Source organism: Cryptomeria japonica, chromosome 7, assembly GCF_030272615.1.
Source record: "Cryptomeria japonica chromosome 7, Sugi_1.0, whole genome shotgun sequence".
NCBI classification, from domain to species: Eukaryota; Viridiplantae; Streptophyta; class Pinopsida; order Cupressales; family Cupressaceae; genus Cryptomeria; species Cryptomeria japonica.
In genome coordinates, this window is record NC_081411.1 from 523,153,010 (window position 1) to 523,180,810 (window position 27,801).

Consider the following 27,801-nt stretch of genomic DNA (forward strand, 5'->3'; position numbering starts at 1 on the left):
GGATCTAGTTAATCGAAAAATTGTTCGCAACAGGGATGCTATTTTTATTGAAAGTTTTTTTTCCAGCTTTGCAAGTGAATAGGCTAGAACGGGGGTCACTCAAAAAGGAATTTATTCCTTTATCAGATATTACAAATACTGGTGATTTGGGTGTACACAATTTACCAGTGGGAGGATCCAATTATGTTGTTTTCAATCCTAATGTGCAGAAAGTATATCCTTTATAGCCACCACAACATCCACCAAATCATTCGGCCCTTGTTAATTTACCAATCAATTTTTCTATGACTCTTGTCTTTGACCCAAGTTTCTCCTCACCTCTCCTCCCATGGTCTGTAGACAACATGGATGACGTTTCTCCTTCGCAACCCTCACAGTCTTCATGTGATGATGCGATGGACAAAGAGATAACATAGGACTCAATTCATGCTTGTTCGCAGGGGCACAACAACCCAATTCGTGCCACAACCCCGTGCTGGGAATAACATGACATTAATCAAAAGACACCTTGAAGAGCTTATTATTAACAAATGTAAATTATTTTGATTTACTTGATATTAGTCAACCTCTTTTTGTTGATATTAGTCAACCTCTTTTTGTTGATTGTACAAATTTGAAATTATGAAAAATAGAATATACAAAATGCCTAAAGATTGTAAACAAACTATGAAGTAAGATGCTACACAATGTTTTAATATACTCATTAAGTGATTTGTTAACCTTTCAATCTAATAATCTAACAAGAACTCATATCATAGAATTTGTGTGTAAAGAAAAAACTTTAAATACTGGATTTAAATTCCACACATAAACTAACAATTTAAAAAAAAATCTAATTAAAAAAATATATTTAAATTTCGAAGGAAAAAACTCTAATACAATCCTATCCAAAACAGAAAATCATGATTAATCCGAAGCACTCGGGGCTAAATGAAGTTGAGGTCTTTGGCTTATGAAGTGAAGTAGCTAAAATTTAGTCGCGGGATAATTGTTTTTACCACAAGGCACGATATGATTGTAGAACTAGTGGGAAAAAGTCTCAAGTAGAAAATGCCTATGATGGTCAAGCAATCTCAGCCGTCGGTAAAATTTACCGTCACGAGGTATATAGACAATTACAGAATTTGAGCTTCTTCCTGTTTGGCTGTTAAAAACCCTCGGACGGGTGAACCCTCTTGCACATCATCTATCGATTTTCTCTCTCTTTGAAAACCTCGATTTTTTGTTTATAACATTTCTGTTTTGGCGGGCAAATTCTATGTTGTTGTCTGGATAAATCAAAGAGATGGGTGATAGTGGAATGATGTTGGAGTCCAATGAGATCGAGAGTGACCCGGCCGGACACAGGTAAGGTACTGCTTTTCCCCTTTGCGACCAAGTTGCTTTGCTTTCTACTTCTTTTCACTTTCTTGCCAAGTTGCTCTTGCTGCATGTTTTCTCCTTCCCCATGTCTTTGTACCCTTCAAACGTCTCCATTTATCACCTGTTTCGTCGCAGTGGCATAATAATCACCCTTGAAGAGAAAGAGGAAGACGAAGATTCAGGAGAACACATTTGCACTCTCAGCGGTCAATCACACAGGCACTACAAATCTCTCTATTTTCTCAATCATCTTTCTTGCGCAACAAAACCCATATTTATCCAACTATAGGACATCGCGTGTGCTTGGCAATCTCTATTTCTATGAAAGAATTTTTGTTTAAGGTGTTGGAAAAAAGAGTATGGGAGTTTTCTTACATCAAATTTTTCTGATTCATACTCCAATATCTATTATTAAGATAGAGATAGGTGTCTTAAGATTGCAAATGGTAGCTCTTTAAATAGAGCCAAGATACTAACAAGGATTACCAGGAGAAAGTAAACATGGAATAGTTAGTAGCAGCTTCTAATTCAACAATCTTGTTAATCTCGGTAGCTTAGCTCAATCGTTTTGTAAAACAATCTGCCTCCTTTCAAAAAATTAAGTATCGAGAATTCAAATTTGGCACTTTGTTTTTAAACAATGCCCTGCTAAAGCAAACTTGCTTACAGGCTCATGTTTTGTTGTCTGCACCATGTTCTTTTACCGTGATACTAACGGAGTGGCTTTTTTCCCCAGTTGCTCCATGTCTCAAACAGATATCTTTAAAATATTGTGATATATTCCGATATATCTTTTCTCAGTAGGGTTCATGACATTTTCTAAAAATACCATGAGTTTTTAGACCGTAATTTTACTGAAATTTTCTTTGATATATCATGATATTATTGGTGATATATCACCAGTAGTATCACAATAAATTAGTTTTTCTTCTTTTATATTTGTATATAAGCATTAGACCTGTGATTTTTTTGTCATTTTCTTGGGAACTTTTATAAACAGGTCATACAATGCAAAAGGTGTAAGTAGCCATCGAGATTTCTAGATACCATTATTGAATAGCAATTAGATCTGTGCCTAGGGACATGGACAATTATTGTTGTCATTATTTAAAAAATGAACATTGTACTACAGTTGTTAAGACACTTGTTATAAGTGGGCTTGAAGACCTTGTGAACAGGGAACATGACTGTTGTTATTGTGATTAGGGATTATCACTGTGGCCGTTATTACTGTTATTATCAATGATTTGTGAGTGTAGCCGTTACCAGATAAAACTGTCAAACGATGTGCTGTGCTATTGTTTGACTTGTCTCTATTATTGCTTTACAGATGTTTTCTGTCGCTTTACTTCTTGGCATTTCTACATATCAATAGATATTGTTGTTAAACATGGCTGTATTACTGAGGTAATTGTTGGGGAATTTTCATTGTTACATAACAGCTGTTAATAATATGTTGTTATCAATTTTGATTACCATTTTGTGTATACATTAGTCTCTTCAACTTTATAGTTAAGGACAATGATAGGCTTAACAAGTCTTATTTACCTTAGTTTTTTATTGAATGAAGGATTCATTATCATTCTGGCAGAGTTGTTAATTAGCATTTTTTTTTGGTCGGTAATATTGTGTATTTTATTAATATATCATAAAAGAGTACAAAATTCATGCTTTTAGCTTTTCATCACCAAAAATCACCTTTTTTGTGCCTTGGAAAAAGTTCAGAGCCATCAAGGCATTCCATCAATACCCTACCTTCATCTACCCTGAAACCAGTCCATTACATCTCTGAATGTTTAAACCATACAAACATATGCCATGTTATCATGAAACTACATGCAATTTAACAACAAACACAAATTATTTCTTCCTCCTGGCTTTGAGTGGTCCGTTCTCCCATTGATCTTTCAGCTCGAATCCTTTCTCTGGGACCTCCACCATTCCCGCCTTCTTCTTCGCCTTTGCATGCTCATGATCCTTCTTCTGCAGATAGAGCTTCAACAAGTCCTAGCCAATGTACGCCTCTGCCCAACATTCATCCTTGTCCATCCCCTTTGTCCAACGGATAAACGGCATCAATTGTTGAGGCGGCTCTTTGTTTGAGCCCTTTACCGCCTCCGCCAGTAGGAACCTTGCTCCAGAGATAGCACGTGCAAGCACCGACTATAGACCAAACAACCAGTCACCATCCACACACCCCTTCATCACCCACTCAACCTCCTCTTTCTTGCCAACCACTAACCCCCATGTCACTACCATTGATACAATATCGATGTTTGTTTTGTATTTGTGTTTAGTCAACATAAATTCTTAATCAAGTAGAATCTCCATGATTTGAATGAACACCTCTTTGTCAAATTTGAAGAGACCTTTCAACCTCTTCTATAAAATTCTCCCCAAGAATGCTAATTGTTGGTTTGGCATTATCAGTGAGAAGGTGGCCTCCATTATGTGATGCTCTTGCCACTTGTTTCAATCTGTGAACATCACTTGCAATCTCTACGGGTTTTATTAACCCCCCTCGTGACCCTTGTCACATCAATCCGACACCACAAGACTTCATTAATGGTTCCTGAAAGTGGCGGCATCCTACACCAGCTCATTCATCAAGCTTGAGATCTCGGTAATCTTCTACTGTATTGCGTGCCTCATCATTTAAAGACAATGCCCAATTTGATAGCCTTTCTGCCACATCATTGCCTGACCTCATCACATGGGTAACTTCAAATTCTTCGAATGTTTCTAATGTGAGCTTTGCAACGGATATATATTTATACAACTTGCACGCATGAATCTCCCCCTTTTTAATAGCATTAATGATAATTAAAGAGTCTTCTTCGAGCTGAATTTTCGAAAAACCCATGTTTTAAGCCATTTTCAATACCTCAATAGCCACCTGTGCCTTAGATTCATTGTTCGTCCTTTCCGATAGTTTTGAAGCACCCATTGCTATGATATTGCCCTCCCAATCTCGCGCCACATACCTGGCCCCTGACGGTCCCAAGTTACCCTTTGAAGCCTCATCAAAGTTAATCTCGTATCACCCTTCCTTCGGTTTGGACCATTCCACCTTCTTCACTCAGCAGGAATCTGGATGAGCCCAAAAAAGCCCATTAACAGGCCGAGTTGTTTATTAGCATTGTTAAAGAGATATTCCAATTATCTGCAATCAGCGATTTCAAAATTAATGAGAAAATAATATTTCAAAATTCGTGGTGTACACTCTTGTTTATGTTCACACTCTCATTCTCTATGCAATTAGGATGGCTTTAAATGTAAAAATCATCAGTTATTTGTCTTCCTTTTTTTTTGAATTTTACTGTGTTTTTGGGTTCTGGAAAATTTCCAGGTCTTTTCCTGATGATATCCCAAGATTGAAAATCTATTTATCTTTTGGTATGCTGAGAAATTCCTGAGTAAGTTTGCTTCAATGCAAGTCTAAAGATCACAATTCTAAATTAGTAGTTTTTACTAATTATTGGTAATAATGGATAGTTAACTTAATTTCTTTTATCCCTGCATTCCTTAGGTGACCCTTTGGCATATGAGTTCTATTTGAAAAGTTAATCATTTGCAATTTTTACATTTCTTCATCTTGATGATGGATCAAGGAGTGTACTTTAAAATGTTTACACAGAATCGCCTAGACATTTTTGTTCAAAAAGATTTTTTTATACATATTATTAGATTCTGAAAATCTTATGATTGCAATCTCATTATTTTAATATCAATGCTTTTATGTGCATTAAGACCAACTTTTGCTATAAAAAGGAGAGATTTCTTTAGCTTGGTGATTAATGGTCATCTCTTTGTTATTTTTTCAATCAAATGCACAATTCTTAAAAGTAGGCTATTTTAGTTTATTTTGTCAGAGTGCTACACCCATATTGAGCATACCATGTTATCATCAAATTCTATTCAGATGTTCATAGGTGGTTTATGGTCTCTTACAGATTTTCTCATCAGTAATATCAATTGTCCCATGAATTTTCATTGGAAATGTCTTTCACCTTTCTCATAACGAGTCTACATTGTACAACAAAAGACCTTTATGTAAAAATATGTAAGAATTTAAAAGTTTCTAAGTTTCTTTCTTATCTAAATCAAGTTTTGAAAAATGAAAGTAAAAAATGCACTTCTAGCCTGTCTTTTTAGCTAACTTTTCATTTTTACTGCTAAGCAATAAAATTTATGTAACGTGTGCCTTACACATCTCGTGCACATTGTTTTATATTGCTGAAAGTTCACCAAATTTATAAAATATATGTGCCAAAAGGGCAATCTACCATATAAATAAAAATATCAAAAAGAAAACAGTTTGGCTCAGGACTCCAAACAGAGAACCAAAACCTGAGCATATAACTAATTGAAGCAGGCCCCCAAATTGCAGCCTAAGTACAGCTCGATGCATCATTCTAGAACAAGTTACAGACTATCAGACTGATTTAAAAGAATGGGGAAGAACCTTTACAGTCAGCACTAATCTCTTGCACATTCTTAAAACAGTATTGACAATGTCTTTAACTTGATTACTACGCTGCTTCTCAAATCAGGTGTGATCAACTAGAATTTAAATCTCAATTAAGGTTGCCTTGTCCGCATGATCCACAATTAACTTAATCAGCCTATGTTCCTACTTTTAAGAGATCTATCAGCATTAGCAACCTGAACCAGGGTAGCATTCAAGATGGAATCCAAATCAGCAGAGGTTGTTAGGTCACCTTCCTCATCATTTCTATCACAAGATATTCTCCTAGGAAAAACAGGAATAGGATGATCACCAACAGTCAGCAGGTCAGTATTAGACTAACCAATTAGAGAAGCAGGTATAGGGATGGGATCAGAGTGCACTATTGACTGGATAGTTTTTATGAATTGTAATGGATCCCTGAGCAAGAAATTTGGTGAACTCCTTTGGAACTTTCAGCATTGTAGATACCTACAATGCAACAGTACAAAGGGTGAACTGTAATATCCCAACCTCATGTGGATATTTTATGCCTTCTCACTTAATTTATATTTAAACTGTTCACTTCTAGACATGCATAAAGATTGAACAGTAAAAGATACTTGCAAACAAATTAATACTGATAAAGAGATCAGCATTTTAAATACTAATCTGGTTGCAAAGTTTGGAATTCAGTCATTGCATAATTAACAAATCTGAACTGCTGCAAACATAGATTGTGAATTACATTCTGACCTGATTTAGCTTCAGCAAACTAAGTTATCAAATGCGGCAATAAGACTAGTCACAATCAGCAGATATTGCATAACTTATGTAAAGCAGATTACAATGACATTTCCTAGCAACAGTTAGTTGTCTCAGACCTGATCCAATCCATTAATGGAATTCCAGGATTTTGTATGATGTTCCAAACTTAAACATGCCCAACAATTTGTTATTCTTATGTGCAGATTTTAATTTGCAAACCAGTCCCTGCAAACTGAATATTATTAAAAAATGCCTCATTGCAACTCAGAAAAGAGCTTGACCTGCTGTAGCTGCACACCCAATGGTTCCAGAACTTATACAGACCTACTCACGGTCTTGGAATCATTAAATTCCTGCTCAGAAACTGAGTGGTGATAGAAAACCTTCTTTCGGTACCAATGCAGTCACAAGAACCCATTGTCATTTGAAATTCCATACCTAAGCTTCAAAATCTTCACAAAATTCATGCCAAAACCTAGCCATCCAAGGTCTAATGAGAATAATGGCAATGAAACCTCCAAACCTGAAGCAATATGCCTTCCACCTGCAAATGAACTTCAAACCTTAGCTGGTTGAAACTCCAGAATGATGTAAATATGCAAATATACTCAATGATGAACCATGGGTGGATTCACCTCTCAATGTGGAGTTGGTTTTCATCCAATCCACCGAGAAACTACAAGGGTTTCCGTCCTCAGATTTCCTTAAATGAAAGCCAAAGCTCTCAAGTTTCTCAAGAGAAAATAAATAAGCCAAGTATATCAAATGACTTACTCAAATCTCCTTTTATAGTCTTCTCATGAAGTTTCCAGAAACTCTATTTAAATTTCCCACTTTTAATATTTAAATATTTAATTTGTATATGGGAAATAATAATAAAGTGACCCCTCCATATGTTGGTGCTTGTGTCCATAAAATTTATTAAGTTATTTAAAACCTTATAATTCCCTAAGTGTCAAAATAATGTCACTTTATAAAATCTAAATAACGTTAAGTTGAATATATCATCTAACTTAAATATTTTAATGTTATTTAAATAATACCTCAGAATGCCAAATGAGGTCAAAAATAACATTAGCACTGAAATCACAGTCTGTCCCGAAATAGAAATGCTGCCAGGACCGACTGAATCTGTTAAGTGACAACTTAAGCTAATATGAGCTCATACTATAAATAGTAGAGTTCATTGGGGATTAAAGAGAGCAAATCTAGAAAAACCCAGAAAGATAAGTGCTAGGCAAGCACTTACTGTAAATAGCAACTCTTTACGAAACCTGGTAAAACTGTGAATTGCGCTCGCCAAGAGAATAGGAACACTCCCAACTGACCAATAGGTGTTGGAAGTAACACTTGCTAAAAATAATAACTTACTAAAAATAGCAAGTCTTCAGTGGGTTGTCCAAAATCACTTCAGAAAGTGTCGTCCAACTCCAATAATTGCTCTGAATCCATTTGCGACAATGCAACCCCTCTTTGAACAGATTGATACCAACCCAGAATAATAGTATTAGCCTCATTGCAAAAGACCCTAAAAAATGGTGACATTACATGAACTCACAACAAAAGTCCTAAGTGACCTTCCAAGTCCGTAAAAAATCTCAGTATCCTCGTTTTCCTGAAAAACCAGAAAACCTCAGTAGAAAGTAGAGACAAAAAGCTGGAATTTCCTATGCAGTTTGCACAGCTTAACAAAACTAATAGAAACAATAAGATATCATACAAAGAAATGCATTCCTTATCAGCACACAATACTCACTCACCTAGTAATGATTTCCACACAGCTTTAGTGAACTGACAATAAAAAAAATGAAAACAGCTACAATCTACATTGCATATTGCACAAGGACCCCTACTAAACCTAGAAGAGGAAAGAGCGGCATCCACAAGAAGTTTCTGTTGCGATAAAAGCCAATTAAAGCAATATGTTTTAGGTTCCAAATGAGAAGTCTAATCTAGTTTGCCTCGTCTTAGGTGAATCATCAAGATTCCACTTATTATTTCTCAGAATCAAATATTGCTTGGAAAGAGACAACTTATCATATAGAGTACTGTTAGAATCTTCAAGTAAATGATGGATCTCTTCCCACTTCACTTGCCCGAGTCTTAATATTAAAGGAGAGAGTGACAAGTGGATAAAGTCTTTGGAGTGATTTGGAGAATAGAGTTTGGGCTCTTCTTGAGAGTCTGGTGTAATGTCCCCTAGTTAGTTACACTTCAAATTAACCTAAATTTTCCCAAATCTAAAATAGGTAATTAAGTTTATGGGAGTACCTTTGTATATTGTTTTCCTGCCACACAAAATTAGAGATAAAACCAGATTGTAGGTTAGTTGCCATTCTTTATTATCCATTTCTTAGTGCACTAGGGTAGGCTAGCTGGATAGTGTGTCCAAGAGACCCTCCACCCTAGGCCCAAGAGCAGATGCTACATCCCTCTTGGCTCCATGTGGCAGGTGTTAAGCATCCATCATGGAGTGGCGTACCCAGTGAGGTGTCCTATCGCCATTCTCCCTCATCACAACCCCTTCCTCTCTTAAGCCCAAGAGCAGATGCTTCATCCTTCTTGGCTCCATGTGGCAGGGGTTAGGCATCCACTATGGAGTGGCGTACTTAACAGAGAGTCCCTCATATGCAATGAACCATTTGTTAATGTAGTTATATTTGTTATTCAATTCAGCTCATTACGATAATCAATTATACTTGACATAGTTATTAGTTATTACAATTCCATCATATTACATTAGAGCCTTATATTAGATTGTCATCAATGCTTTCTGTTATTACTACTTTGTATTAGCATTGATCACTATTTGTCATTATTCTATCGCAATCATTACACTGTTTCTTATATCTTTAACACTATATGAATTATAACAATCTGTGCAAACTGAATTTGATTGCCTTATTCATTCTTGGATTCATTAACACACACACACAAACACAGATATATGTATGTATTATGTCTAACAGTAATGTTATGTGTAATTGTTTTAATGCTGTTTGAATTATTATATGTTTTTTGCTTATTCAGCTTTATATTGTATTAATGCTGCTAATTTAATTAAGATCACACACAACAGTTTATATTTCTATAGGATTTTAATATATAGAATACTGGCTATTATATTCCAATATTAAATCAGAAACCCTTTATATACGTACCTGTCACTGAGCTCTTCCTCTTTCCTATCCTTGCTGGCAGTCTTTATAATTTCCTCTATCTATATGAATATATATGAAATTAAGTATGACTGTCATACATATTGCAGTCTACATTAATATTACTACTAAATTCTGCATAACAACATTATCAAGCTTCATTTATTAAGCATACATATTCAGCACATCCCCATGTATACCACCAAGAACAAAGATTCTACTGCTTGTAACAGTTCTGATTGGATCTAATCCATGGTGATGATACTAGATGCTTTGATTCCTTTCCTTAATATCTCAATGTGAGGGAGAGGTCACACCTCTTCATCATGCATGCCCTTTGGCAAGAGACACACCCTTTCACCATTAGCACCTTTTAAAAGAATGAAACTCTTCATTATTTCCGCCCGTTGAAAGGGTCATAACCTTTCATAATCAGGTGTACACTTCTTATTTAAATTAGATGTGCACTTCTCATTTCCAAATCATCCCCCTCTCAAATGAGGTTCTCTTCTCCCTTTTATATCTTATTGTTGAGGGAGTCAAAATTTTCCTTCCATGTCTTTTGACCATTCATTAACTTAATTAAATTTTAATTAATTATATTTAATTTCTTTTATATTTTAATTTAATTATTAATATTTAAATTTTATTATTATTATTTCTTATTAAATTCTATTTCAAAATGGGGACATTACATCTGGAAGCATGAACTTTACCTTCAGCTTTTCTTAGGAGGGTAAAACCTCATGACTAAAAACATCTACAAAAGACTAGTTACCTTTAGAGAACCTCGCTCAAGTAGAGGATCCTGTGATCAGAGATAGAGTCTTATTGTTACAAGATAAATTCTACCAAAGAGATCGAAATCCATGACAAGTGCTACCCCACTATATAAAACTTCACGATTGACCAAGAGATGCCTTGCTGATTTCCAGGCTTTGCAGATACTCCCAAACATGATAGATCCTGTTGGCTTAACCTAAAAGGACCAAACGAGTATGTCAAAGGAATGAAGACCTGTACGCTATTTCTTCTTACGAGGATGCTAGAGATTATGTTTTTTCTAAGAAGAACATTCCATAGTTATGTGCTCACCATGACTCGAAGGATTTATTTGACAGCCAAAACAATATTTTGAATTTTAAAATTCTTACTTTTCGTTCCACCAAATCTGCAAGGCAAAGAGCACTAGTTCTAGGTTACAACATGTCTTCTGTTATTTTCCTTTCCATTTGACTATGTTGAGTCTTTGACTAGCTTGTGCAATCTCTTCACATGAGAATTACTGAACAATGAAACAAAAGTATAGTAAATATTGTAGGAAGATAGTACTTTATGAGAAACTTGTAGCCAACTAATAAGAGATAAGAAATGAGCAATCTTTTAATCAAACATTCATGTTTACCACTGGGAGAGGTAGAGAGAAAAATGGATACCTAGGTAACAAATCGAAGATTCAACAACCCAGAATCATTAGCTAGTCAAATACCTTCAATAGGTGGGCCAATGGAGGCATCTCTCATTAGATAATGCAGGGCTTCAACTTCAATTACAAACAATGAGGGGACCAGAGGACACCCATCTAATGGATCTCAATAATCCAATGAGTTTAATTAGAGAAGTATTAGTATCAACTTGAGTTGAGGCATCCTTGAACAATATCTCCACCATTGAACAAAATTTCTCTTTAAAGCCATATGTCATTAAGAGGATGAAGGGCCACTTGCTTTTGTCATAAGTTTTACCAAACACTAATAAATACACACATTTTTTGCCTTGAAGGGTTCTGTCTATTGGAATGGAAAGGTATTTATGAGAGACTAAGCAAGGAGAAAGAGCTGTTGATTATAATTAGGTAGGAATGGCAGATTCCAATTGCCTTAGGCAACATTGGAATCCGCCCAAAGGTCTGGCCTCTCCTTCAACGTGTAGGGCTGGGCCCTCTCTCACGACACTTCCTAAATCTTCACGCCACACTCAAGATAGCGTGCTCCCATAAATAGGGCCGACCCTATTCTAATAAGGCATTTTGGTAAAAAGAAATGTTAATAATTAAAAGTCACCAATTAAGTAAAGGCCGACTCAATTAGTCTTTGCACTCCATATAAATAAAGGGCATCTTCACCTCATTCTACACAAAAACATATATCCTTCATGCGAAATATACATCTGCCTAATGATGCGAAATATACATCTGCTTAATGCGAAGGCTGAAGAAGGAACTTATGCGAATCATACCTGCCATTGAAGGTGCCAATTTCAAGTACATACTATCATAAAGGAGTGCGAACTGTTCCAGAATTAAGGTGCTAGGGTTATTGATTAGTTTCAAGCAAAAGTGCAGACCTAAGATGCACTAAAAGTCCAGATCTAGTGTATGAACCTGATTACTGATTGGTGTTCTAAAGGGGCAGATCTAATGCTTGTGAAAGTGCAGACTTGTTGAAGATTTCATCAGCCCTAAGAGTGAACATCTCAGACCTCTACAAGTACTAGAGATAAGTATTGTAATCAGAATATTGAATCTGATCCATAATCAGATCTGAGGATTTTTTGTGGCTGGGTTTTTCCTCCTAGGAGGTTTTCCCAGGGTAATTGTGTTTTGTTCTTATTTGTTCATTTCTATGTTATGCCTAAATCTAGAAATCTCTAAATTCTACAACAAACTGAAACAATTAATTAGAAACTAAATTCTGATTTCTGAGTTTTACATTAATCTGAAAGTATAAAAATCAACATGGTATCAGAGCTATAGGCTAGATCAACTTTTAGATTTCAGAATTTAGTACTACTTTATTTCCAGATTGTTGTCTCATTCACAGGTCAGGTCAATGGGGCTGAAAGTTGAAGATAGGCTTGATGGAAATCTCAATTTTGCTGCATGGAAGGTTCGAATCATGTTGGCTCTAGAGGAAGAAGATTTTCTTCACTTCATAGAAGCGAAAGAGCTAACTGAACCTATGGATGCAGCTGAGCTAAAACAATTCAAAAGGGATGCTGTTAAAGCCAGAAAGCTTCTCATTGATTCAGTTAAAGACCACCTAGTCACCTCCATTGCCTCATTCACTATTGCAAGGGAAATGTTCAGTCATCTACAAGGTACCTATGAAATTAACAATCTCAGTAGGGCAATTACTTTGAGACAGCAATTACTTAATATCAAAATGTCAAAAGAAGATTTTGTTATTTCTTATTTTGTGAGAATTTCAGAACTAAAGAATCAGCTAGGTACAATTACCAACAATACATAATAGAAGTAGAAGTTTGTATGTCTCCTTTGGATGAATTTCTTGACATAGAAAAATAGGAAGATGAATCTACAACACAATTATTTATGAGGATGTTCAATAGATACACAAAAATACCTTTAAACATCAAGCCCCCATTTTTAAGAAAAATGCATGAGTTGGGGATTTATCATGATCCTCGGGTAAGGCTTCTACTTGAGATTTTATATGAAAATATGTTAGAGGAAGAATCTAATGATAAAGAAGAAATTATGGAATTAAGTAGGGAAGAATCCATATGTGTAGGTACAGACATAAATAATAAAGGAAACATTCCTCGGTCCAGAAGAAATTTCGTATTTGTTAGATAAATAATAAGAAAGATATGTTCAGAAGAATGATCCAATTGTTATGATTGCCCTAAATGGTTTACCACACTCATGGGAGTCTTTTATTCAAACCATAAGTGGTAGAACTGAGTTACCCACCCTTGATCGCCTTAAGAATGATTGCATTAAAAAAGAGTCATGCCTTATCACAAGAGGGCAATCCAAAAGTCCTCATGTAGATGATCAACACATGCTTGCAACCCAATGCAAGAAAGGTGGAAATTGGAAGAAACATTATCCAAAGAGAAATAGAGAATTCAGACCACCTAGTTCTCAGCATTCTTGGAAGAAACCAAGAGATATTTCTCGTGTTCGATGTTTCAAATGTGACAAATTTGGTCACTATGCTAAAGAATGTCAAAATGATTCTACTCAAAGAGAAGCCAACCTAAATGAAGTCTCAGAACAAAATGATGACTTCTTATTCATCTCTGCCCTGTCAAGCAGCATACCCACAGATAGTAATACATGGTTGATTGACAGTGGTGCTTCCAGACACATCATAGACTACCGTGATCATCTTTCAGACTTAGTAGAAAAGGATACCAGTCTTCACGTGGTAATTGGTGACGATGCTCGATATTCGGTAAGAGGTTCTGGCACTACTTCTTTAAATTTATACTCTGGTATTTCACTTCACCTTAGTGACATATTATTTGTTCCTGGAATTAAAAGAAACTTAATTTCCATTTCCACTCTAGAAGATAAAGGTTATCAAATTGCATTTTCTGAGGGAAAAGTACTTGCTTGGCCTAAGAAATATAGTTTTAAATCTGCTCGTGTAATTGGTAATAGATAATGATAGTTTATATAAGCTTTCCACTAACCCTGTTTAAGCCCTCATTAATGAGGCTCCCGAATTCTGTGAGCTATGACATAGAAGACTTGGACACTTACACTATTAAGCACTTCCCTCTCTTGAAAAGTTAGTCAAAGGTATGCCTAAACTTAGTCAAATTCATGATAATACTTGCAAAGGTTGTGCTATAGGTAAAAATGTTAAAAGCCCTTTTCATAAAAGTGAAAATAGAGCTAAAGATAAACTAGAACTTGTTCACTCTGATTTATGTGGTTGCATGTCTATATCATCTCCTAGTGTATTTCTTTATTACGTAATCTTCATAGATGATTTCTCTAGGAAAACTTGGATCTACTTCCTGAAATCTAAAGAATCTGATGAAGTCTTAAGTAAATTTAAAGAGTTCAAGGCATTGACTGAAAACTCCTCTGGTAAAAGAATTAAATGTTTAAGATCTGACAATGGAGGTGAGTATACCTCCTGTAGCTTTTATGATTTCTGTGTTGAGTCAGGAATTAAGAGGGAGTTTTGTGTTCCATACAATCCTCAGCAAAACAGAGTTGCTGAAAGAAAGAATAGAACTATTGTTGAGGCTGCAAAGGCTATGATTCATGATCAAGATTTGCAGACCTTTCTATTGGCTGAGGCTTCTAGAACAACGGTATATATTTATAATAGATGTCCTCACCGTGTTCTAAAGAACATGACTCCTGAAGAAGCCTTCACAAGATCCAAACCGGACATCAGTCACCTCAGAATTTTTGGAAGTCTTGTTTATGTTCATGTGCCCAAGAAAAAGCGAACCAAGTTGGAGCCCTCCGGGAAGAAAGGCATGCTAGTCGGATACAGTGAATTCTCCAAGGCCTTCAGGATCTATATTCCTGGTCAAAGGTATGTTGAGGTAAGTAGGGATGTTACTTTTGATGAAGATATTGCTTTTAAGAAATCAAAAGGTTCTTCTGTTATTGATGAAGCTAATGACAATCAAGATATGAATGTTGATACTAACCTCTGAGATTCAGAGGGAGCCCGTTGAACCTCCACCTCAAGAAGAACATAATGATCCACCAGAGCCTATGAATCCACTGACATACCTAGTGACATTGTTGTTACCAAAAAGAGCCCACTTTGGGTAAGAAACACCATTCAAGAAGCCGAAAGATTTGCTGCTCCCAGTGGCACCTTCCGAGAAACCAAGAGACCTCAAGTATTCTCCTACTACGTTGCATTGATGTGCAATCTCATTGAATCTGAACCTTGCAATGTTGAAGAAGCTTTGAGTATCAATCAATCATCAAGAATGATGTTTGGGACATTGTGCCTAGACCCAAAGGTAAATCTGTTGTTTCCTCTAAATGGTTATTTAAAATTAAACATAATGCTGATGGTAGTATTGAAAAATATAAGACTAGATTTGTAGCTCGTGGTTTTTCTCAAAAGGAAGGCATAGATTATGAAGAAACATTTGCTTTTGTTGCTAGATATACCTCTATTAGAACTATAATAGCTATTGCTGCTGCTAGAGATTGGAAGTTACATCAAATGGATGTTAAGACTGCCTTTCTTAATGGCGTCATTGAAGAAGAAGTCTATATTGAACAACTTGAGGGTTATGAGATTCAGGATAGAGTAACTCATGTGTGCAGATTGAAGAAAGCCCTGTATGGTCTCAAACATGCCCCTCGTGCTTGGTAAGAAAGAATTGATAAATACTTGTTAAGTTTAGGATTTGGTAAAAATGATGCTGACTCTAACATCTACTTTAAGTTATCCAATGATGAAATGCTAATTCTAGTTCTATATGTGGATGATTTATTTCTTATTGGTAAAGATGAACTTATCATTAGATGTAAGAAAGAACTAGCTTCAGAATTTGAAATGAAGGACTTAGGTCTAATGCATTATTTTCTAGGTCTAGAAGTATGGCAAAGATCTAACGAACTTTTTCGAAGTCAAGGAAAGTACACTATTGATATTTTGAAAAGATTTAGAATGATGGATTGTAAATCTATGTCTACTCCTATGGAATCTAACTTAAAGAAGTTAAGTGTTTTTGCAGCTAATTCTGATTTTGCAGATCCATCAGAGTACATGCAGTTGATTGGATCACTGATATATCTAGTTAATACTAGACCAGACATATGCTTTGCAGTGAATGCTCTCAGCCAGTTCATGAGCATGCCCAAACATGTTCATCTTGTTGCAGCCAAGCACATCCTAAGATACTTGTGAGGCACAGTTGGTTATGGGTTGAAGTATCCACTTAACACTTCAATAACCTTGGAAGGTTATTCTGATGCAGATTGGGCTAGAAGTGTCAAAGACAGGAAAAACACTTCCGACATTTGCTTCAGCTTAGGATCCGCAGTGATCCCTTGGGCTTGCAGAAAACAATCCTCAGTTGCACTAAGTACTGTTGAAGCTGAGTATATTGCAGCAAGCGTAGCTTCTAGAGAAGCAGTGTGGCTTCGTAAGCTTCTTGTTGGGCTGTTTGGTCAGCTTTAAGATCCTACAGTTATTCATTGTGATAATCAGAGTTGTATCAAAATGTCTGTCAATCCAGTGTTTCATGACAGGTCAAAACATGTGGAAACTCATTATCACTTCATTCGAGATATGGTGCAAAGAGGTGCCATTCAGCTGAAGTATGTTAGCACTGATGAGCAGGTTGCAGATATTCTTACCAAGCCTCTGTCCAAAGTGAAGTTTGTGTACTTCATAGACAGACTCGGTGTTTTGGAAAATGAAACCCTGATTGAGAGGGAGTCTCAACCTTAGTGATATATTGTGTTGTATCAAATCACCCTCTGCGGGCAATGTAAGGTGGTATTGTAATCTTCTCAGGGAGAAGAATAATTGTTAACCATCCTCTGCGGGCAATGTAAGATGGTAGAAAAGATCCTCTCCACCCTCTGTGGGCAATGTAAGGTGGATCCAGTCTATGCTTGTGTGCGAGCTGGAAGATAATATTATGCAGTTCCATTATATGCTTGTGTCCAAGATGGAAGACTACAATACTTTGATTATGTAATCCATTTTTTGCTTGTGTGGAAGATGGAAGATTATGATTATGTTTTCTCCTCCCTAATTAAGAGGGTGTTGATTATAATTAGGTAGGAATGGCGGATTCCAATTGCCTTAGGCAACATTGGAATCCGCCCAAAGGTCTGGCCCCTCCTTCAACGTGTAGGGCTGGGCCCTCTCTCACGGCACTTCCTAAATCTTCACGCCACACTCAAGATAGCGTGCTCCCATAAATAGGTCGACCCTATTCTAATAAGGCCATTTGGTAAAAAGAAATGTTAATAATTAAAAGTCACCAATTAAGTAAAGGCCGACTCAATTAGTCTTTTCACTCCATATAAATAAAGGGCATCTTCACCTCATTCTACACAAAAACTTATATCCTTCATGCGAAATATACATCTGCCTAATGATGCGAAATATACATCTGCTTAATGCGAAGGCTGAAGAAGGAAGTTATGTGAATCATACCTGCCATTGAAGGTGCCAATTTCAAGTACATACTGTCATAAAGGAGTGCGAACTGTTCCAGAATTAAGGCGCTAGGGTTACTGATCAGTTTCAAGCATAAGTGCAGGCCTAAGATGCACTAAAAGTCCAGATCCAGTGTATGAACCTGATTGCTGATTGGTGTGCTAAAGGGGCAGATCTAATGCTTTTGAAAGTGCAGACTTGTTGAAGATTTCATCAGCCCTAAGAGTGAACATCTCAGACCTCTACAAGTACTTGAGATAAGTATTGTAATCAGAATATTGAATCTAATCCATAATCAGATCTGAGGATCTTTTCTGGCTGGGTTTTTCCTCCTAGGAGGTTTTCCTAGGGTAATTGTGTTTTGTTCTTATTTGTTCATTTCTATGTTATGCCTAAATCTAGAAATCTCTAAATTCTACAACAAACAACTAATTAGAAACTAAATTCTGATTTCTAAGTTTTACATTAATCTGAAAGTATAAAAATCAACAAGAGCATCATGAAGAATTTATTTTTATTATCTGATTATTACTCCTTATGGAGTGTGGAATTATGGTTCAACTAACGTAAGAATAAAACCCACTGGAATTGGAGGATGAAGACCCACAATTCTGAAGAATGATTTCATACAAAGATCACCATTGTACAAATCTGAGTTTGAATTAGAATATCCTTACAATTGGCAGCAGATTGTGACTTTCTAAGGACAATTATCAGGCAGTTCTGAAGGCAGAAAAAGGAGTTTCACTTAGATATAAATCACTGTAGAATTGGAATAGATTAGCAGCCACTCCAAAAGAATGAATTTAGTAATTCTGAACTATATGCTATGCATTTAATCTGATCTACAGAATAAACTATTTATTGAAAATTCTGTATCAATTACCTCAAGATAAATTAATAATTCATATCTGTAAATAATTGTGCAAGTTTTATAATTGTGAGCTAGCATTTTTTATATTTTTTCAAAATTAAACGGGATATTACAATGGCATTAGAGTTGGATCTTGCCAGCCTGTGAAAGAGAAGACAACGATTGAATGTAGATTTGAAATTTCTGCCATGAATGAGGGAATTGATGGTAAAAGGGATCGTAGGAATAGATAATAGAAGCTACTGATAAGGAATATGGTTCCTCAGGTTCGAATATCACAGATCAGACAAATTATATTGTTGACCAAGCCGTTGGAGGATAAGGAAAAGTCTCCACATTTGAACTATTAAAGGAGAGGCTGCCAGTCTTGCTGATGCATTCAGATATGGTAAGTCGTTCTTGAGGTATAAATTGATGTATGTATGTGCTGACAAAGGAGGAGTTGCAGGTTTGTAGTGCCTTCAAAGCTAATTTTTCCTAGTTAAACGATGATGCCACAAAATGGATTTTACAAAGAGGGCCACAGATATCTAGAAAGGTAGATCGCGTTATTTACAAAAGCAATTGATTAACAAGTTTATTAAACAAGTTTAAAGACAAAACATCAGGCAAAATTTTATGTCTGTAGTAAAGTGAAGTTACTGTCAAAAAGTTTGCAATAAGGAACAAGTCGTCACTTGCCTAAGTCAAGAGATGCAATAAAAAGGTTGGATTGTAGATTTTTTTTTAGTGATTGATAAAGTAATGTAAACACAAAAGGAACGAATCATTAATAGTTATTGAGGGAATGATGATTTTGAAGAAGCCTCGATACACATCGTTGTGTAGATCCGGAGATCACAAAATAAAAGGAAAGCATCAATTACATACTTTGAAGCTGTCTGAAAAAAAAGGGAGTGAAGATGGGGGAACCTGCTATTGATAAGGAGCAAATGCAACCAAAGGAAGGTGGATGAAATCTGTCTAATCAGTCACCAATCAAAGTTGAGTTGTTAAAATTAAGGATTGTTCAAATTAGGACCTATTCATAATAGGAGGTGGATGGAAATAAAGAAATAATGATTAATACAATGATAGACATGTTGGGTTAAATTGCTTTACATGATGTAGAATAATATGAATGCTTCTAGAAGGCAAAATAGTGGGGCAAGCATTTCAGGAGCCAATAACAAAATCCATAACAATTACACATTGAAAACAATGGTTGGGTTTGTTGATAGACCTCTACGATCCACTTTCATATGAAGAGAAGAAGAAAAGTCCAAGCCAAGGATCATCGAGAGGAATAAATTTTTCGATTTGTTAGTACTTAGGAATAAAAGTCATCTTGACAAGGATTTAGATAAATTAGATGAAGACTTTGAGCAGACCTCGTAACTACTGACATATATACTAGACATAAATTTACATATATACTAGACAAAAATAATGATTAATACAATGATAGACATGTTGGGTTAAATTGCTCCACATGATGTAGAATAATATGAATGCTTCTAGAAGGCAAAATAGTGGGGAAAGCATTTTAGGAGCCAATAACAAAATCCATAACAATTACACATTGAAAACAATGGCTGGGTTTGTTGATAGACCTCTACGATCAATTTTTATATGAAGAGAAGATGAAAAGTCCAAGCCAAGGATCATTGAGAGGAATAAATATCTAGATTTGTTAGTACTTTGGAATAAAAGTCATCTTGGCAAGGATTTAGATAAATTAGATGAAGACTTTGAGCATACCTTGTAACTACTGACATATATACTAGACATAAATTTACAAGAGGAAGATGTCAAGGAAGAATTTATAAAGTGTAGGCCAAAAGTAGGGTTAAAACCAAAGCTACCAAAAACTAAGAAGGAATAGATTACTGAGTAAGAATGGATGCAATCCACCATACAAATTAGAGAAGAAATTAATCTACTAAGTAGTAGTATTGAGGAGCATGGAATTGTGAAGGATGTGGAATTCTGCTCCACTAATTTTCATGCTACAAATTTAGGTCACAAGGATTGCCGTATCACTTCAAAATCCTTCAGGTGAAAAAAAGAGGGAAGCTTACCTCATATCAGACAAGTGTAGAAGATATAATGGGGAACTTAGTATTAATTGAAGAATGGCAAAGAAGGGAAAAAGAAGCTAAGTTGATAGTTGCTTGGACCAAACAACATTTACTTGAATTTAAGGAAAAAATTTGCTTGCATGGATAATGAAAAGCAAGAGTTTATGCAACAACTAGTTCTACTCCTACATCTTGCATGGGAACCTCAGAAGGCGATGGCAAAGCAATTAATCTTGGTTTTGCAAGTTGGAGTGATTGACTTCTTTATCCACCATGGATGAAGGAATGGTAGTTTGTTTAACATCTTCAAGGAAGAAAAAGGTAAGCATTTTAATTATTCCTACAAGTACAACTTGAAATATGAAAGAGACGATAATGAAAAATAAATTGAATAAATGATTCAATAATCAGATGATTACATTGAACAATATACACACGTATATATAGAGGTTATAGGATGATGTTCTATAATTAGAACATAACATTAAAGTAAAAGATTAAAGAGCTAAACGCTATATTAAGCTTAAAAGCTAATTAACTAAAAAGAAAAGCTAAATGCTAAATAAAGCTTAAAAGCTAATTAACTAAAAAGAAAAAGCTAAATGCTAAATAAAGCTTAAAAGCTAATTAACTAAAAAGCTAAATGACCATTAAACAAGGAACTAAATATAGGTGACTAAAATATAATTAAATATTCTATTACCCTCCCTTAATGGTCATGCTATCTATCAACTACCCTACAGAAGACACTGTAGGTCTTTTGATCACAAATGAAAAGAACACTCTGCTGTGGTGGAGACCTTCCCTGGATCTGAAAAGTGTTAATGACCAAGAATACCAGAATCCATCCAACTTGACGTCGGGAATTTTGGTGTCTTCTGGGCGTTTATGCTGTACATCTGACCTAGGGTTTCTGCCCCTGTTTTTTTTACAAAAAAAAATCAGAGGTATTTTTTTTTATTTTCTGCAAATTATTATTTTTTTTTGATTTTTTTTCAAGAAAAATTTCAGATTTTAAGTTTGCAGAAAATTTTAATTTCTGGGTTTCTTCCAACACAAAATTTGAGGCATGGAAAACGAGGCAACCAGAAAAATATGAGATCAACCCATAAAAGCTCTCGAAAAACCCACCAAGAATCTAAAATCAGAATACAAATCCGATGGCTCAAACATCGAGGCACGAAGAACGATGCACCTAGAAAAATATGACGACGACCCAGTTGAGGTCTCAGAAAACCCACCAAGAATCTGCAAGCAAAATAAAATTTCGACTTGAACTAAAGGGTCAAAACCCTAGTCGAAAATTGCAGAAACCCTAGGAAAATTTTCAATCTGCAAAAAAAAACTTCTAGGTTGCAGGCCCGAAAATCTCCAGAACCCTAAAAAAATCTTGAACTGTTGCTGAGCACAAAGAAATTCGCCCACAAACCAGAAACCCTCGAAACCCTCAAAAAGCCTTCAAAAAAGCAAAATCGTTTTTGTATAAAAAAAACAATAAAAAAAAATTTGGAAAATATTTTAGAAAGAAGGTCATGAATATTTATTAAAAAATTCGCCAAACTTTAAAGAATCCCATCGACCCGCTCTAATACCATGAAAAATAAATTGAATGAATGATTCAATGATCAGATGATTACATTGAGCAATATACACACGTATATATAGAGGTTACAGGACGATGTTCTATAATTAGAACATAATGTTAAAGTAAAAGATTAAAGAGCTAAACGCTAAATTAAGTGTGAAAGCTAATTAACTAAAAAGAAAAAGCTAAATGCTAAATAAAGCATAAAAGCTAATTAACTAAAAAGAAAAAGCTAAATGCTAAATAAAGCTTAAAAGCTAATTAACTAAAAAGCTAAATGACCATTAAACAAGGAACTAAATATAGGTGACTAAAATATAATTAAATATTCTAATAGATAAAAGCATAGATTTACTTTAAATTATGTCATGTCAATATTTTTGTCATCATGGAAAGTACTCTCAGCATGGGAAAAAAGTGATAGATATGATTTTATTAAAGGACACCTTCATCCCTTCAACTCAAACACAAAGTTGGCTTTGCACAAAGGATTTCTATCTTGGTATTTAGGGCACTCCCACAATTCATCATGCAAGGAGCTGCAACACTTTGTTGTTGTCTTGGATATCAATAATGACAATCGGGAATTTGTATTCATTGCCCAAGATCTTTGGTGAACATGTAATGAGAGAGCAGAAGACCATGGTAGCATATTATATTGTTTAATTTGATCAAGCCAAATTTTCTTGTTCTTTTCAGAGGCCTAAATCTATTGAGGAGAATACATATGTTTTTGCTAGTACAAGTGTTTACCATTAACAATTGAAAGACAAACAAAATGCTAGATACATAAATTGAAAGATCCCCAACTAGCTGTTCAGTGAGAATTCTGACTTTACCCTCAACAATTCTGATTTTCTGATTTTCACTGAATTTTCTGAGTTTTTTGAAAGTTCACAATTTTGGATTTTTGGTTTTTGCTTAGGAGTGTGATACCAAATATCCATGCAAAGGGTTTAACATTCACCACAAACATAAGCATAACGCTTTCTGAGCATAATTTACAGATTAGTATGGACTGATCTAAAATTTAGAACTCTGATTTTATTACCTGCAATTATCAAATCAACTGAAATCACTACTTACAACATCCAAAGCCAGAATTGGCTTACCAGGTGTCCTGATTATTTACCTGAATTGAAGAAATAATTGAATTTGGTGCTTCCAATGTGGATTGATAGCGCCAATGAATTTTATCAGCCTAAATATGAATAACCAAAACAAAAGGAATGAAGAATATTGTAGGTCACGGCTTTTTCCAATTTCAATGCCAAGTATGTCCCTCCAAATGACCAGTTTTCCCCACCAAATCGCTGTTGCAGAGCATGTATGTTGGAAAACTTTCAGATTGGAGTCATAGATGCTGTTATTAAAGTCTGACAATGATTTCAGACTAACTTATTGCCACCAAAACCCTTATATTTATTTTTCTACACATCCCAGGCAAGAATATGGTTCGGCCCTGCTGGGGAATGGTACGGCCTGCTAAAACTCTGATAATTTTGCTGGAAAATAACTGTTGAATGCTCAGATCAGTATTTCTTATTATGACTTTTGCTGTCACAGTGGTTTTGCCTCTGATTTGGCTCCTAACTGCTTGATAGAGACCTGATCTATCCTTGCTGAGTGCTGCTGATGATTGGGGCAGCGTCCAAATATCAGAAAGTTGAGGGTTCTCATCCTCAATACTGCTTCCAAACCTGGATCTGCTGTTGCAGACTTGTTGCAGAGGAAAAGATGTGAAAAATAAATTTAAATATGCCTCAAATGGCTACCTTTTCCTTCTTTTATTCACTCTTTTTCCCAGCCCTAACCCTAATTTCGAATTAGGGTTCTCATTTCATGTATTAACAATGTTTTATTTCATATTATAATGCTTCTCTTGGTTCCAATTAAGCCAAAGGTCTATTTTATCATGATATAAAAATGACCCCATTTTAAGTTATAACTTGGTAAGTTATAACTTCTAGGTAAATGTGCCCCATGGGTACTTTATTATACTTTATTGTAATATAAAGTGATTATAATAATTCACTTTATAATTATTTATTTAACCCAACTTAGGAAATATTTAAATATTTTCCAATTTATTCATAAAATGCTCAAATGAGCTCAAAACTGAAAACTGCTTGTAGCCACCTGACTGTGAAGGATGCCTGGACCTCATAGGCCAACTGGTAGTTCTCCCCTAAAATATAGGGATGCTCCTAAAAAGTAGGAGATTGACCCTGTCAACCTGAAACTGAACCCCAATGGTCCTCTGCTGCGTGTACCTCTGGAAGGTCTGTCAGTGAACTGGGAGTTCCTGCTAGAAAATAGGAGTGCTTCCTAAAAAATAGGAGATGCACTCAAAGTCTCCAAAACGTTCCTAGAGGTCTCCGGATGCCCCCAAGACCATTTTCAGTCAATCCCTAAAAAATAGGGATCCTTCTTAAATTTTAGGAAACTGTTGTCAACTGCTCTAAACTGCCTGAAAGGCTCATGCATGACTCTCTAAGCCCTTGAGTTGGTTCCCTCCACGCTCTGTTGGCCTACGGGAACTAGATAATAGACCAACCCTGCTAGAAATGCTATCACTAAGGAAGGGTGAAAATTGGGGACATGACAGTCCTCCCTTCCCAAAGATTGCTTGTCCTCAAGCAACCTGTACCTGCATACTGCACATCAATTCTCGAATCCCATACCAATCCAAGGCATGTCGCATCACCCATCCGTTGCGCTACTCTGATATAAACATCAATATCCCTAAAGTGTTGCAACGCACCATGAATCCACCGGAGAAATGTATTATACATGTCAATACCCGAATTCCAAACCAAGATGAAGAATCCATTGTAGGAGCTGAAGTAGGAGAGTACGATGTCAAACAAACCATCACACGGCAAGGAAAACGCTGCCACATTAAGAGTAACCGGTGGCAACGTCAAAGTTGAAGCATGTCTGCCATCATGAGAAAAATCAAAGCATGCATCATGTGTACCCAACATTGTAGAATTACTATGGCTCATTTCCCCATGATTATATGCGCCTATGTCATGACAAAAGAACAATGAACCACTGTTATAAATTTGAAAATTAGCTGAGTTACCGGGTTCGCCCCTGGGACGCCCTGGTACGGGTCCGGGTTCGATCGGGTCCGTGGTACAGGTTCGGTTCGACCAGGGTTCGAAAAACCCAGGGTGGGTTCGACCCTGGTCGAACCCAGTCGAACCTGGGGCCGAACCCAGTCGAACTCAGGCGGACCCAGTCGAACCCGGGCGGCTGGACGACCCATAAAGTTAAAAAACAAAGCAAATTTTAATTTTTTTTCAATTCCGCCTTTTAAAAAGTGAAAATTATAACCTAAAAAACACTTCTAAAACATTTTATTCACACATTTCACCTCATTTGTGTTGCAAACAAATTTTTTATGAGAGCAGGTTGAAGAAAGGTTGAACAAAATTTGGCTTCCAAGATCAAAGAGGAGGAGTTGAAGACTGATTTTAGAAGCTTCAACAAGTGTTGCAGCATCATTTCCATACATTTTCAAGCTTCCATTGGCTGCAAGAGGTAGGTTTTTAAACATTTTTTTCCAACTATTTTTGTTTCACAAATTGTCAAACATGAAACTTGAATTTTTTTTCATTATTTAGTTTTTGTTTTTGAATATGTTTATTTTATTTCTTGCCATAGGAACTAGAATGGCATCTACATCTTCCTCCATTGGCAATGAACAAATAATTGCAAAACAAAGAAATGATCCAAATTCTCCCTTATGGAAATATGTGGACATTATAAAACAACTTCCGGGAGGTGGGGGATTCCGTTGGAAATGCCATGGATGTGATATTGAACGTAATAGTTCATATTATCGGGTGGTAGGCCATTTGTGTGGAATAAAAGGAAGAGGCATCAAAAAATGCCCTGGAAAAAATGGTAAACCTATACCAGATGAGATAGTGATGAAATATATTAGGGAGCATGAGGCGGCAGAAGAGAGGGAAGCCCGTAGATTGAACCAAACCGCATCAAAGAAAACAAGGGGAATGCAAGGCCCTTCTAATCCCAGTATTGTAGTAGAAGACCACCCCTTCTTTGCCACAAATGAACCTCAAAGTGAACCACCCTTGACATGTAAAAGAACAAAGGGGCCTTTAGAAACCGCATTCCAAAATGAGAGTAGAGACAATGCTGATCAAGATATAGTAAGGTGCATTTATGCAAATGGGTTGTCATTCAATGTTGTTAGCTCCCCATATTGGAAGCAAATGATAAAAAGTGTTAATGAGGCACCAAGAGGGTATAAGGGCCCCGGTTATGAGAAGGTACGTGGAACATTATTGGAGAAAGAGGTGAAGAGGGTTGAAGATGCATTGAAACCCATAAGGGATTCATGGGTTGAGACAGGTGTAACAATTGTTTCAGATGGGTGGAAAGATGCTAAAAACCGTCCCTTGATCAATGTCATAGCGGTGTCCCCTAAAGGGGCAATGTTTTTGAGAGCTGTGGATTGTGAGGGCCAAATAAAAGATGGCCAATTTATTGCAGAAATTCTCATCTCTGCCATTGAGTCTGTGGGACCCCGCAATGTTGTCCAAGTCATAACGGACAATGCAAAAAATTGTAGAGCTGCTGGTTTGTTGGTTGAGCAACGCTATGATCACATCTTTTCGACACCTTGTGCGGTACATTCACTCAATCTTATGCTACAAAGGATTGGGCAAAAAATAAAATGGATCAGAGATGTGTATGCAGAGGCTGAGGACATCCAGATGTTCATCACAAACCACCACATGTCTCAAGGGATTTTTAGAACCTATTCGAATTTGGAGCTATTGAAGGTAAGTGAAATAGTAATTTAATTTTACATTTTCTGATTTTTTTGAATTTTCAATGTTAATAATATCATTGTGTAAGCTATATTGTGTATTCTTCTTTAAAGTTTGGCTTTATTTTTTAATCATTTGGCATTAATTTGTGTTATAGGTTGCTGAGACCCGTTTTGCATCAAACACAATCGTCTTAAGACGACTTGTGAAAGTTAGAGTGGCACTATGCAATATGGTGATTAGCACCAATTGGACTGTATGGAAGCAAAGTAGCACTGAGAGGGCAGAAAAAATTAGGGATAGAATATTGAATGAGAAATGGTGGGATCTTGTTACATATCTCCTAAGTATCACTGAGCCCATCATGAGCATGATTCACTATACAGACATGGATAGGCCTTGCATAGGTGAGATTTATGATGGCATTGATTCAATGCTTGAAAAAATAAAGGTCACTATAAATGAAAAAGAGAATGATCCTCAGGAGAAATTCTTCAAAGAACTGGAAGTAATTATTGTAGAGAGGTGGAATAAGATGACCACTCCTTTGCACCTTCTTGCCTATGCCTTGACACCTAAGTACTATAGCAATCAGTTTCTTGATAAACTAGGAAGGATTCCACCATGGAGAGATCTAGAAGTATCTGATGGTTATAAGGCAGCATTTCTTAGACTATATCCCGATGATGATTTGCGAGATGTTGTTACAAATGAGTTCATAGAATTCGCAAATGGGAATGGTCTAAGTGTTGATGCACTTCGTCATAGATCCAAGAAAGATGCTCATAGCTGGTGGTACTTCCATGGCATATGCTTCCAACACCTA

At 36.0% G+C, this 27,801-nt stretch overlaps 1 protein-coding gene across 4 annotated transcripts in view; it reads left to right on the forward strand.

The window, feature by feature from the left end:
* The first annotated feature begins 991 nt into the window (after positions 1-991).
* LOC131061651 (probable protein phosphatase 2C member 13, mitochondrial) overlaps positions 992-27,801 on the forward strand; it is a 101,769-nt gene continuing 74,959 nt past the window's right edge. Inside the window, exons 1-2 of one of the 4 annotated variants that reach the window (XM_057995446.2) lie at positions 992-1,347; positions 1,498-1,581. In XM_057995446.2, the coding sequence (XP_057851429.1) occupies positions 1,286-1,347; positions 1,498-1,581 (146 nt within the window). In that variant the 5' untranslated portion in view covers positions 992-1,285. Of the gene's footprint in view, positions 1,353-1,497; positions 1,582-27,801 lie in introns of all 4 variants that reach the window. The other 3 variants (XM_057995448.2, XM_057995447.2, XM_057995449.2) reach the window with 3 other exon arrangements.